The sequence below is a fragment of the Oncorhynchus tshawytscha genome, linkage group LG24 (genome assembly GCF_018296145.1).
Source record: "Oncorhynchus tshawytscha isolate Ot180627B linkage group LG24, Otsh_v2.0, whole genome shotgun sequence".
In the NCBI taxonomy this organism is placed as follows: domain Eukaryota; kingdom Metazoa; phylum Chordata; class Actinopteri; order Salmoniformes; family Salmonidae; genus Oncorhynchus; species Oncorhynchus tshawytscha.
Genome location: NC_056452.1, coordinates 3,844,237 through 3,858,949, shown reverse-complemented (window position 1 = coordinate 3,858,949; position 14,713 = coordinate 3,844,237). Strand labels below are relative to the sequence as shown.

At 42.5% G+C, this 14,713-nt stretch overlaps 1 protein-coding gene across 3 annotated transcripts; it reads left to right on the top strand.

The window, feature by feature from the left end:
* Window positions 1–2,753: 2,753 nt before the first annotated feature.
* mazb (MYC-associated zinc finger protein b (purine-binding transcription factor)) lies at window positions 2,754–14,464 on the top strand. Of its 3 annotated transcripts, none has more exons than XM_024387105.2 (7): window positions 2,754–3,804; window positions 4,112–4,262; window positions 4,757–5,154; window positions 5,466–5,713; window positions 9,559–9,631; window positions 9,923–10,094; window positions 12,091–14,464. In XM_024387105.2, exons 1-7 carry the CDS (start codon window positions 3,772–3,774, stop codon window positions 12,435–12,437), a joined length of 1,422 nt encoding a protein of 473 aa, XP_024242873.1. In that variant the 5' UTR covers window positions 2,754–3,771; the 3' UTR covers window positions 12,438–14,464. The 3 variants fall into 3 exon arrangements, with proteins under 3 accessions (XP_024242873.1, XP_024242875.1, XP_024242874.1); XM_024387107.2 differs by having other exon boundaries at window positions 2,757–3,804; window positions 4,757–4,863; XM_024387106.2 differs by having other exon boundaries at window positions 2,757–3,804; window positions 9,559–9,622.
* Window positions 14,465–14,713: the final 249 nt, after the last annotated feature.

Sequence of the window (14,713 nt, the reverse complement as noted above, 5' to 3'; positions counted from 1 at the left end):
CTCGTTTCAGTGTGACAATGGCCCCATGCACAAAGCGAGCTCCATACAGAAATGGTTTGTCGAGATCAGTGTGTTAGAACTTGACTGGCCTGCACAGAGCCCTAACCTCAACTCCATCAAACACCTCTGGGATGAATTGGAATGCCGACTGAGAACCAGGCCTAATTGCCCAACATCACTAATGCTCTTGTGGCTGAATGTAAGCAAGTCCCAGCAGCAATGTTCCAACATCTAGTGGAAATCCTTCCCAGACGAGTGGAGGCTGTTATAGCAGCAAAGGGGGGACCAACTCTATATTAATGCCCATGATTTTGGAAGGAGATGTTCAGTAAGCAGGTGTCCATATACTTTTGGTGATGTAGTGCATTTATTATCTTTAAAAATGACATAGGTATCCATGGGAGTCGCTCCAAGGCATTACATAAATGTACAAAACATTTGTAAACATGACCAAAATCACATTTGAGATGTACAGTATTAGTTGTCCAAGTTTCACTGGTATTTAAAGACCAATGAAGTCAAACTTAATTTCCCTGTGTTTTACACTGCAAAAAGGGAAATCTAAGCAATCCTAAATATCTTCTAATTGAGTGATAATTTGACCTTGAAAAAACCTTGAAATAAGTTAAATTACTTGTATTAAGACTTTTTTTAAAGGTTAAAATAAGCACAATTATTTGCCAATTATGTTAGATAATTTAGCTTAGTAAGAAAAAACAAGAAAAAACACATCACTCAATGTAAGATATTTAGGCTTGCTTAATGTTCACTTTTTGCAGTGTATATATATTTCCACACTGTGGTTTGAATAATATTGTGAAAATTATGATAATGCCCTTGTAGTGTACGACATGTTTAAAAAGACCGCCTGAAATTTCAGCTTTTGTTTTGGTGACATCACCAGACAGTTAATAGACCAATAAGAATGAGCGTTCCAAACCTCTTTGACAAAAACTGCTAGTTTTAAGTTTCCCCTTCCCCACTCAGACAGTCCTAGCAAAATTCTTGCTTGAGAAATGGCTATTCTTGTTTATTTTCTTTTAAAAACAAAAATGTATCCGTTTTATGGAGTAATAACGACAATGATCATAGTAATTTTGATATATTCAATGAGTATTGAACCCAGGATTTAGACTAAGAAAGCATTTTCTATAGGTCAATATTACCATTACTAATCCATATATAGTTGTTGTAATCTTGTACAAAAATGTGTTTTTATCTTGCAAGAAAAATGCCACTTTTGACTATGGGCTATGGTTGAAAATGTGTAAAAAATAGATATACATTGGATTGTCAGGTATGGTGTGTGTAACAGGTATTAATGATTATTAATAATGTTTTATTAATAATTGTTGATTATTCATGTGTGTACATGTGTTGGTTGAGTGGTATACAGTCTAGTTATATTGCCACTTTTTTAGACAAACAAACATTATTGCATTTTAAAGACACTTGTGTAACCTTTATAAAAGGTCTGACCCCAATGAAAAGGAAGGTGACACATCCAAAAGAAGCAACATTGGTTGACATGAACATTATTAACCTCTTCTGGTATGTTTCTGTTTGTTTGTTGGATTTTGAAATGAAAACGTTGGTTGAATTTTCTAGAGATTTCACGATTTATTCTACTAAGCCCACACATATTCTAGCATGAAGAACAAAATGGAGTTCAAAGATAAAGAATGGTGCACAGTTTAGATGATAATCTCACAGTGCAAACCATCATTGCAAGGTGTGAGCCACTTGTCAGTGAGCTTGTGCTGCAAGTTGAAGTAAGTTTTAAGGTTAAGGGTTGTCAACCAGTTGTTGTGTGGTTAAGCCTACACTCACCAAGGCCATATTACTCAAATACTTAACTTACCCTTTCTTAATTAAAGGGGTTTGCCTCATTCAGTTAGCTAAGACTCTGTTTATAACTAGGGATTCTGAGATGCTGTTCCTTTGTATAAACAGGGTGATTTATTTATTCTATCTCAAAAACACCAGCTCTGACAAGTCCCCCTGTAGCCTAATACTTCATGCTTGGTTGAAATCTCAGTGCATGCAGAAAACTCCTTATATAAATAAGACTGGTGGGTTTTGATATGTGGATGGATGGTTGGTAACATAACATGCTAATTCATAGGTATTGGGGGGTGGTGTAGTAAAAGGTGTTATCTTAATTTCTTAAGGTCTAGGAAATCATGATGGACATCAGGAAGAAGAGATCCCAATTCCTTTGTCACAGACATAGCTGGTTAGATGATGATATGGACTGTTCTGTGTGGACTTGTACTTTATGGTTTGCAAAGGGGAAATTTTCAGTTAATATGTAAACATAGTTGAACATTCCAATCAGGGGATTCCAAGCTTGAGGGAAAAGAATTAGGGTTCTTTAAAATGTGTTGAACAAGAGGGTAAAAGCAAAGTAATACAAAATAAAAATGAACGATAATAAACATTGGTGTTCCTATCTTTTTTATTTGTATATATATTACAATGTGCATTAATTTGCTTAGGCTTGAGCATATTCCCAAATTGATTGAAGGTTTATGTTTGTCATCATTGCATCCTGCATGTTTGTTTATCTAGCCTATACAAACCAGGAACAAGATAAGCTATACTAGACACGACAATTATCGGATATGAAAACGTTTTGATAGGCTATGTTGTTGTCCTGTAGCTGTGCGTGTTTTATATCTGACACTGCCATCCCCACAATTGCGTCCGTGCGTCCCGCCCTTTAAGAGGCACTTGTATGGAACGTTTTTCTCGCCGTTTTCCTAGTACGCGTGCGCTGCGGAGGAGCTCTGTATAGAAACGGCAGACATCTATTTGTGATGGTCTGAGAAATACTGTAATGAAATGTCTGTCGGACGAACTCCCGAGTAGGAGGGGCCGAAAGCATGTGCTCCATGAGGGAGACGGAAATGAAAGGGGGTGTCCGAAGAGAAATCCGATCCCTTTAAGAGCAACTGGGACATAGTCGTGCGAGAAAAGGAGAGGAGGGGGAGAAGAAAGAGGAATTTAAAAAGAAAAAGGAAGAAAGAGACAGGGAGGGAGGAGGGAGAGCGAGCGATAAAAAAAGAAAGATGACATCCTCGCATTTGAACAGCCGAGGTGGAGCGATAGGCTGCGGCCCGGAGCGAGCGCTCTTTGCCAGGGTCAGGGCTTGAATCCAACGACGAGGCTTCGTCAAACACCCGATTGGCCTATTGGGAGAAATCGGACAAATTTATTAATAAATTCAAAAGCATGAACTGCTACTCTTTCAAATGCGTTTATTATAACGCTGACAATAATATGCATTGTGCGTAAAATGCATTCATTTAATTTTAAAATCTAGCTATTATGTATGACTACGGCTATATAAATAACAGATTTTTGTGCACACATATTTGGTTTGAAAGTCATCATTGCCAAAAGATATACGTTTTTTATTTTTATAATTGTGCTTTTCTAAATTAAAGTTAGAAACCAAAGTCAAAGAGAAATAGGCCACTATTGGACCAGGCAATTCCACTCAGGCAGACAGCCTAGTCAGCCTAATCGTAACGCCTGCGTGAATACGAATAGCTTGAATCCTTCTATTAGTACATTTTTTTGTTATAGTTGCACGTCCCTTTCGGATGATCGATAGTATACGCTTCTTGCTGCATTTGAATACTGTTTACTTAGATCTTCGCGCCTCAATAGCCAATAGGGTGATTAAAGAATATGCCAACGATTCACTGTCGAATCGCAATCAGGATTACTTAACTGACTTTATACTCTTCGTCACTTTGGTTCAAAATGGATGCTGCTTGGAGCAATTTTCTCTTCCAGGTAAGTCTTAATGGACCTTCTTTCTTGTTGTGTTTGTGTGCGCGCTTTTCTGAAGATTGGCTTTTGAAGAATTTGTGCCCCGCTGCTCCGGGGCCTACACATTTATGTGATGCAAAGTAGCATCTCGTCTAGACCAGTGGTTCCCAATCAGGGTTACTAGGACCCCTGGGGGTACTTGAGAAGACTCATGAGACAATAGCCTTACTGGTAAAATGCACATGAATGGGTACTCCTGGCACAGCAAAATGTTGTTGGTGGTATACAATGCAGTGACTTTATGCTAATAGATCAGTGTTTATTTCTCCAGACTACTCCCAACCAAAACCAAGTGGAGGGGACCCTCCAATCAGAACTCTTACCAGTCCATACTGCCTCTCCTCAGACCCCTCCCACAGAGAACATAGCCCAGCCTCCTTCCACGGTGGACACTGCTGCCCTCAATGAAGAACCCTTACCTGGTGAGAGAATCATGGGGTGTGAAATACATATAAATACTATTGATTTTTCAGCAGTTATCGGCAATTAAGTTGAAAAGGATGTAATGTAGATAATGCTAAACAAGATGTTTGTTATAATATGATACATTACTTAAGGGCTCCTGAGTAGCGCAGCAGTCTAAGGCACTGCATTGCAGTGCAAGAGGCGTTACTACAGACTCAGGTCCGATCCGGGGCTGTATCACAACCGGCCGTGATTGGGAGTCCTATAGGGAAGTGCACAATTCGCCCAGCGTCCTCCGGGTTAGGGGAGGGTTTGGCCGGGGTAGGCTGCCATTGTAAATAAGAATTTGTTCTTAACTGACTTGCCTAGTTAAATAAAGTTAAATAAAAAAATAAACATTAGGCTGTCATCATACCGTTATATTTAGAATTTATCGGGATATTATTATTAATGAGCATTTCAATGTCTTAATTTCTCATTCCCTCTCTTCTTCCGCTCTTTTGTCCTACAGTGAAGACAACTTCCCGGCCTGCCCGTGTGCCACACATCTGTGCCATATGCAGCAAGCAGTTCAAGAACAACTACAACCTGCGGCGACACCAGTCGGTCCACACAGGGGTACGCATGAGGCGAGCAGGGGAGCAGGAGGAGGGGGCAAAGGAGGTTGGCAGTGGCGCAGGGCCGGCGCAGGCGGTGTCGGGAGAGAGGGCGGAGAGGCATACGGTCCCCCTCTCCCTGCTTCACCTCTCCGTTCCTCCCCCTCTCCCCCCTCCCAGCATGCTGGCGTCCCAGCTGCCAGCTCTGGGTAGTCAGGATGGCGAAGGGGTTGCCATGGCGAGCGTAGTGGCTAGAGTTAACCCCCATGCTCCTCCTGCTGCTGTCGTCATGGTGGCGGGGGCGACAGTACAGGTGGGTCATGGCGCTTCTGGAGGTTGTTGTTGTCGTCCGTGAAAAAGAAAAGTATAATTTAGGTTCCTCTTGCATGGTCTTTATGAAGATTGTGGGAATAAAGGGAATTCGGCATGTTATGCAAATGGCCCAGAGAAATTATCTAGGTGTCGCGATCCGTGTGTGTCTGAGTGGTTCGGAAAGACCCAAAGAATGGACAATATGATATGTCAATAATCTACACAGATGCATGTGTAATTATCGACTACTCCAATAAATAAATGAACTGTTTGTACTGTAAGCGCATGTCTTTCTAATCATCCCCACCCCAGCGGCCATCGAACCCCAACCCGAACCCCGTGCGGAAGAACCACGCCTGTGAGACGTGCGGGAAGGCTTTCCGAGATGTGTACCACTTAAACCGACACCGTCTCTCCCACTCGGATGAGAAACCCTTCTCCTGCCCCATCTGCCAGCAGCGGTTCAAGAGGAAGGACCGCATGAGCCACCACGTGCGCTCTCACCAAGGCGGTGTGGAGAAACCATATGTGTGCCCTCACTGTGCCAAGGCTTTCTCCAGGTGAGAGTGGCATACTATAGGCCAGAAAGCAGGGTAGTGGTCATTGAGCCAGAGAGCAGGGTCATGTTCATTAGGGCAGGCAACATAATTATTTTCTTAAGATAGTACCTTTCCCTGCATTTAGGGCTGTTTTCTTCTGCTTTGTGCCTCAGTGATACACTGTGTTTAAAGGGGCAATCAAATGTATGATACACTATACAGTGCATTTTGTACATTACAGCCTTATTCTAAAATTGATTAAATTATTTTCTCCATCAACACAATACCCCATAATGACAACAGTTTTTTTTTTTTTTTTTACCTATTACAAATAAAAAAGAGAGCTTATTTACCTAACTATTCAGACCCTTTTGCTATGAGACTCGAAATTGAGCTCAGGTGCATCCTGTTTCCATTGATCATACTTGAGATGTTTCTACACCTTAATTGGAGTCCATTTGGGGTAAATTCAATTGATTGGACATGATTTGGAAAGGCACACAGACTATGTAAGGTCCCACAGTTGACAGTGCATGTCAGAGCAAAAACCAAGCCATGAGGTCGAAGGAATTGTCCAAAGCAGTGAAGGTCTTCAAGAACACAGTGGCCTCCATTCTTAAATGGAAGAAGTTTGGAATCACCAGGGCTCTTCCTTAGAGCTGGCCGTCTTCTACCCTTGAGCAATCGGGGGAGAAGGGCCTTGGGCAGGGAGGTAACCAAGAAACCATTTGTCACTCTGGCAGAGCTCCAAAGTTCCTCTGTGGAGGTGGGAGAACCTTCCAGAAGGACAACCATCTCTGCAGCACTCCACCAATCAGGCCTTTATGGTAGAGTGGCCAAATGGAAGCCAGTTCTCAGTAAAAGGCACATCACAGCCTGATTGGAGTTTGCCAAACGACACCTAAAGGACTCTCAGACCATGAGAAACAAGATTCTTTGGTCTGATGAAACCAAGATTGAACTCTTTGGCCTGAATGCCAAGCGTCACATGTGTAGGAAACCTGCCACCATCCCTACAGTTAGGCATGGAGGTGGCAGCATTGTGCTGTGGATATGTTTTTCAGGAACATAAAGACTAGTCAGGATCGAAGGAAAGATGAACAGAGCAAAATACAGAGAACTCCTTGATGAAAACTTACTCCAGAGCACTCAGGACCTCAGACTGGGACAAAGGTTCACCTTCCAACTGGACAATGACTCTAGGCACACAGCCATGATAAACGCAGGAGTGGCTTCGGGACAAGTTTCTGAATTTCCTTGAGGGGCCCAAACAGAGCACGGACATGATCAAACATCTGAAAATAGCTGTGCAGTGACACTCCCACTCCTACCTGACAGAGCATGAGAGGATTGGCAGAGGAGAATGGGGAAAAACTCCCAAAATACAGGTGTTCCAAGTTTGCAGCGTCATACCCAAGAAGACTCGAGGCTGGCAAAGGTGTTTCAACAAAGTACAGATTAAAGGGACTGACTTATGTAAATGTAATATTTTCGTTTTGTTTTTTAAATACATCTGCATACATTTCTAAAAACCTGTTTTTGTCATTATGCGATATTGTGTGTAGATTGATGAAGGGAAAAAATGATTTAATCCATTTTAGAATAAGTGTGTAACATAAAGTGGAAAGTCAAGGGGTCTGAATGCACTATATACAAATGTGGACACCTTCAAATTTGTGGTTTGGGCTATTTCAGCCACACCCATGGCTGAGAGTTGTATTACATCGAGCAATCTCCAAAGACAAACATTCGCAGTAGAATGGCTTTACTGAAGATCTTGGTGACTTTCAATTTGGCACCGTCCTTGGATTCCACCTTTCCAACAAGTCAGTTGGTCAAATTTCTGCTCTGCTAAAGCTGCCCTTGTCAACTGTAAGTACTGTTATTGTGAAGCAGAAACAACTATGAGCAACAACGGCTCAGCATCAAAGTTGTAGGCAACACAAGCTCACAGAACGGGACCGCCAGGTGCTGAAGCACGTAAAAATCATCTGTAACAGGCTGACTACACCGCTCGCATCGCGTGTGTGAGCGTTGCAAAATACATTTTGAAATCTATATTATTCAATTATTGCATCCACACTACTCGTGCGCGCCAACGAGCATCTGAGTTGCCAAGGGCTAAAATAGAAGTCGTTCTATTTGTGACGCAGATCACGCTGCAAGTCCTGCCTCTCCCATCTCCTCATTGGTACCCACATTCCATCTCCTCATTGGTTATACCCACGTGGGTGACTGAAGGCGAACGAGGTCAGTGGCGGTAATGCACCTAATTTATGGAAGTTGCCAATTCACAATATAAAGTCAAGAGAAGAAAAAGCCTAGGAGGAGGAGAGATGACTAGAAACGATTCGGTTGATCGTTTTATGTGTGGATTAATTGTTGGAGTAGAGGACCTTGTGCATTTCAGGTAAAATAACAACTCGACGTTTATATCCCAGAACAAATTAACTAGCAACAGCAAACTAGCTAAATATGACAAATTAGCTAGCAAGTGCAAGCTAGCTAGCTAAATTGCCATAAATGTTTCATGCTTTTCAACCTGTCCCCAAATTAATGTAATTGGTTCAGAGATTGTTTTGATATTTTAACCTGAGTGTCGTGATCACATTTGGTGTGGGGGGACAAAATACATTTATGCACGATGGCGCACACGCGCAGCCGGGTTGAGTTTTGTGTAACACTCACTACCGAGTTCCAAACTGCCTCTGGAAGCAACGTCGGCACAATAACTTTTCGTCTGGATCTTCATGAAATGTGTTTCCATGGCCGAGCATGCGCACACAAGCCTAGGATCACCATACGCAATGCCAAGCCTGCAATCGAACCAGGGACTGTAGTGATACCTATTGCACTGAGATGCAGTGCCTTAGACCGCTGCGCCACTCGGGATCCATCTGGCAGTCCGACGGACGAATCTGGGTTTGGCGAATGCCAAGAGAATACGACCTGTCCGAATGCGTAGTGCCACCTGTAAAGTTTGGTGCAAGAGGAATAATGGTTTGGGGCTGTTTTTCATGGTTCGGGATTGGCCCCTTACTTCCAGTGAAGGGAACTCAACTCTACAGTATACAATGACATTCTAGACGATTCTGTGCTTAGGGGAAGGCCCTTTCCTGTGTCAGCATGACAATGCCCCCGTGCATAAAGCCAGGTCCAAACAGAAATGGTTGGTCGAGATTGGTGTGGAAGAACTAAACTGGCCTGCACAGAGCCCTGACCTCAACTCCATCGAACACCTTTGGGATGAATTGGAATGCGAGCCAGGCCTAATTGCCCAACATCAGTGCCTGACCTCACTAATGCTCTTGTGGCTGAATGACTTTTTGTGGCATCCAATGTAAACAAACACAAAATAGCCTCAAAACATGGTTAAAAATGTAATTTTGATATCAAGGGTGGTCAGTCCTTGCATCCATAGCTCTGTCTATGAATTTGAAAGTGGTTACATTTGTCTAGCCCCATCCCTCAGCATTTTACCGAAACAGGGGTGGGGGAAGCACTTTATTGTTTCTACTGCTGATTGCTGCTTTAAAGGGAAGTTACATTCCACGATCAAGTCTGTCACATGTTTTCACACCTCAAAAGTAGTTGAGATAAGTCCACATCCCATGCAATTGGTTGTCTGTGAATGGAAAATGTAAGCACCGAAAATGTGGGAATTACATGGTGCTTATCTTTTTCATTCATACTGGTTTGTGGCCTGGGACTTGAACTTATCTCAAAAGAAGACTTCTTGCGGTCTAAAAACATCTGACAAAGTTTGAATTTTGAATAATGTCCCTTTCACAGATTCACAGTTTGCTGGAGAAAGTCAATAACAAGGTGTTGTTGTCTTACCCCTTTCTATCTCTTACTTCTTTCAGGCCTGATCATCTCAATAGTCATGTCAGACAAGTTCACTCATCTGAACGACCCTTCAAGTGTCCGGTACTTGATGTTTGTGCTACTTTTTATCCTTTTACACCTCTCAAATCTCAATACAGTCATTCTTAGCCATCAATTTGCTTCTCTATACCTTAAATCCTTCGTACCATAACGATCCATTGTAATTAAAATCGGCATTGGGATCAATTCCATTTCAATTCAGGAAGTAAACCGAAATTCCAATTGAATGAATTGACTCCAACCCTGAATTAAATACAATGGGAGATTGTTTTGCTTTTAAACTGCTGCCTTCTGTGTCTTTATTGATAACCAGTCATTCCTCATCACTCTCGATGTGTTTAGACGTGCGAGTCCAGCTTCGCCACGAGGGACCGGCTACGTGCTCATATGATCCGCCACGAGGAGAAGGTACCGTGCCACATCTGCGGCAAGCTCCTGTCGGCTGCCTACATCACCGATCACATGAGGGTGCACAACCAATCGCAGCACCATTCCTGCCATATCTGTAACCGCAGTGAGTGTCTGTCAACAACTTGTATTGTTTGATGAAAAGGTTCACAAATAGTTTATAAGATGTTAGTAAACGTTTCACGGCCTCCCGAGTAGCGCAGCGGTTCGATACCAGGCTCTCAGCCCGCTGAGACCGAGCGCCATCTGGCGACGCAGCGTCATCTGGGTTAGGGGAGGGTTTGGCAGGCCGGGATTGTCCCATTGCACTCTAGCGACTCCTTGTTGTGGACCGGGCACCTGCAAGCTGACTTCAGTCACCAGCTAGATGGTGTTTCCTCCTACACATTGGTGCGACTGGCTTCTGGGTTAAGTGAGCGGTGTGTCAAGAAGCAGTGCGGCTTGACAGAGTCATGTTTTGGAGGATGCATGGCTCTCGACCTTCGCCTCTCCCGAGTCAGTAGGGGAGTTGCAGTGATGGGACAAGACTGTAACTACCAATTGGATATCACGAAAAATGGGTAAAAGTACCAAAAAAATACCAGTCAAAAAATAAAATACCAGTCAAAAGTTTGGACACCTACTTATTCAATCTTTATTTTTACCATTTTCTACGTTGTAGAATAATAGTGAAGACATCAAAACTATAGTGAAGACATCAAAACTATAAAATAACACTTGGAAGGAATCATGTACTACCCACAAAAGTGATGAATGAATCAAAATATGTTTTATATTTGAGATTCTTCAAAGTAGCCAACCTTTGCCTTGACAGCTTTGCACACTCTTGGCATTCTCTCAACCAGCTCCATGAGGTAGTCACCTGGAATGCATTTCAATTAACATGTGTGCCTTGTTAAAAGTACATTTTTGGAAAGGAAGACCCAGTGTTACCTCTGCTGCAGAGGGTAAGTTCATTAGAGTTAACTGCACCTCTGATTGCAGCCCAAATAAATGCTTCACAGAGTTCAAGTCACATACACATCTCAACATCAACTCTTCAGAGGAGACTGTGTAAATCAGGCCTTCATGGTCGAATTGCTGCAAAGGAACGACTACTAAAAGACAACAATAATAAGAAGAGGCTTGCTTTGGCCAAGAAAGACAAGCAATGGACATTAGACCAGGGAAAGTCCAAATTGGAGATTTTTGGTTGCAACCTCTGTGTCTTTGTGAGACGCAGAGTAGGTGAACGGATGATCTTCGCATGTGTGGTTCCCACCATTAAACATGGAGGAGGTGTGATGGTGTGGGGGTGCTTTGCTGGTGACACTGTCTGTGATTTTCTTTTTAAATTCAAGGCACGCTTAACCAGCATGGCTACAACGGTATTCTGCAGTGATACACTATCCCATCTGGTTTGGGCTTAGTGGGACTATCATTTGTTTTTCAACAGGACAATGACTCAAAACACACCTCCAGGCTGTGTAAGGGCTATTTTACCAAGAAGGAGAGTGATGGAGTGCTGCATCAGATGACCTGCCCTTCACAATCACCTGACCTCAACCCAATTGAGATGGTTTGGGATGAGCTGGACCACAGAGTGAAGCCAACAAGTGCTCCGCATATGTGGGAACTCCTTCAAACCTGTCGGAGAAGCATTCCAGGTGAAGGTGGTTGAGAGAATGCCAAGAGTGTGCAAAGCTGTCATCAAGGCAAAGGGTGGCTACTTTGAAGAATCTTAACACTTTTTTTTGGTTACTACAACATTCCATATGTGGTTTTGATGTCTTCACTATTATTCTACAATGTAGAAAATAGTAAAAATAAAAACCCTTGAATGTGTAGGTGTTCTAAAACTTTTGACCAGTAGTGTATAAATAAACATGTTAGAGTTTAAGTGGTGTATAAGATGTTAATAAACATTCAACATTCAATTTAGAAATGGTTTTATTAAATGTTTAATAAACAATTGTCAAGTTCTGGAACACACACAATTATTTTCTATACAAAATATTATTATCTAGAACGTTTTCAGTCTCGCCTGCCTACCGTACTCTATAAAGCGTTACTTGTAAAGTCTTAAAATGACGTTAACTGCTAACTCTCTCCGTCTCCTCCAGGCTTCACCACTCTGACCTACCTGCGCGTCCACGCCCAGAAGCACCACGGCCAGGAGTGGAAGGAGAGCGCTGGCGGCTTCGGCGGCACGGGCTCAAGTGGTGTTCTTGTGTGCCAGCTGTGCGGGGTGCACTGCAAGACCCCCACCCAGCTGCAGGGCCACATGGGGACCCACAGTACTGGGGGCCAAGGGGGCTCCTCCGGCACTGTTCCTGCTAGCGGGGCGTCCAGCTCCTCCGTGTCCCTCAGCAACATGGTGTCTGCCCCAACTGTCTATGTCAACAGCAACGCAGTGGTGGACCTGCTGGTGTCGGACTGCTCCAGCATACAACCTCAGTCCCACAGTTAGCAGAGCCGCAGTTGAACTTCAGCCACTTGAGTCCCTAAGACCCGTAGTAATAAGGTTAGGAGGCTTGCTTAGGGGAGAGCCTCCGTTGTAAACTTTGGCCCCTCTGAGTCCCATAGCTAGAGGAAGAGGGGGGGAATGGAAAGAGGGGTCTGGCTTAGGGGAGAGAAAGTATGCAAGAATATTGTAGAGCGAGGAGGAGGGGGACATTGTATGTCCTGTACGCTGATTCGATGATGCTAGATAACGACAAATACAGACGTGTCCCCAACGTGGCTGAACTCTCTCTCTTTCAGTACTCCCATGACACTGTGGACTTGTCTGCTCTATCCCTATCCCTCCCTCCTTTCTCTCCCCCAGTCCCAGCAACTACTCCTCTCTGCTAGTAATGCACCATGTACTGTAACTCAATGTCAGTCACACCAACCACCTCTCCTTTTGTTTGTTTTGTCGCTCTCTTCTCCAAACATTCATAAGATAGCCTTGTAGTAAGTTGGGGAGTGATGTAATAGGAACATGATATAACAAGGGGGTATGTAGAAGAGTCTATTCTGAAAGAGAATGAGAGGTTCAGGGGGTGAATTGCACATAAGTCAGAGGCTGCTATCCTCCAGAAATGAAGAGGAGTAGATGTGACGTTTTAATTGTGTAATGCTGTGAGCATATGGATGTAGTCTGTTTTAAATAGGGCCAACGCTGGATCTGGAGGTTAGCCCATACCCACTGGGCAGACACTGGTTGAATCAACGTTGTTTCCATGTCATTTCAATGAACCAATGTGGAATAGACATTGAATTGATGTCTGTGCCCAGTGGGTACTGTGTTGGTGTTTATGACCAGTGGAGGGGTGTACTGCATCGATGTGTTTCAGGTACAGTGGATAGAGAGAAAAACAATTGGCAAAGTTGCGTTCAGGAGTGTCAAGCACCTTAAAAATGTGGACGTTTAATCCGCTGAAGGTTCAGACAGGTTTCGTAAAGATGCATTTGCTCTGCGTCTTCCTCTTTGGGCACAACCACATTTAATACATAATGGTTATTCTTATTACTGCTACTGTACAGCCACATTCATGACATATTTCACTGACACCTAAAAACACAATTTGCATTAAAGTGAAGCTAGCTAATACTACCTACAAGAACGTTAGCAGCAGCCACCCTTACGCTAAAGATGGTTGAAAACAAATATTTTAAGAGTATCGATTGATTCAGTCAAAATAATTGTACCCATGTCTGCCATTTTATTTCTTTGTAACTGTTATTGCCATAGTGTTCTTTGTTTTGTTCCTAGCACGAGTCCACCATATTAAAACTAATTCATTAACACCACCATGTATAGCACACAGCATTTGAGTACAACTTGTATTATAACTTAGCACTCTCCATGAATCTGAGGAGAAAGATCACCTTTCCTCAGATATCTTTGATTGTTTGACATTTTCAGTGGTTAAGAGTGATGTCATGGAAGGACTTTAAAGGTCATGTCGAGATATGAATATCCAGGAACTTTATACTACTAGCATTCGATGGCCCACCCCTGGTATGCTTTCAACAAATCCCAGTTTTGTTGTGAAGTACTTCATTTAATGTATGTTATATTAAAAAAATATTAAAAAATGCTTCTAATTATTTAATTTGGAGACTTGTTCTTCCTGTTGAGAAAAGTAGTGTTTTATTAAAAGTTATTTTAGGTTTCCCGCATTAAGCAACAACAAAAAAATACCTCTATTCTAGGAACCTGTACAGCCCTTGTGATACATCGTAATGCCTTATTGTACTCAACTGCTATTTTAATTATTTTATTCTGAACTATTTTAAATCTTAGTCATGGATTCATTAAGAATACTAATGGGATGTATTTATTATATTTTTATATTTCTCAACAGTATGCATGTCTGAACAGTTAGAGCAAAAAACAGTTGATGCTTACCGTGATCATGAATATTACGTTATTATTTTGTAGATGAAGTATAGAGATCATGTTATTATTTTGTAATTTTTGACTATTAAAAGTAAAAGCAGTAAACATGAGGTGAGGGTGTGTCCATTATTTGTGTGTGTGTTACATGCTTGACATAGAAGTGTTTGGATTTTGTGTTGATACGGTGCAGTGAAAATGGTGGGTAGTGGCATGCAGCTGGTAACACAGTGTGTGTGTGTTGGTATCTTTGACTTAAAATATGTTAAGTGTGAGATGAGCATGTAACCTTGACCCCTGTTGTGTAATCGTATTTGGCTCTGGCTCCTGTGCGTGTGTTGCTGCACACTGAGTAATCCCTC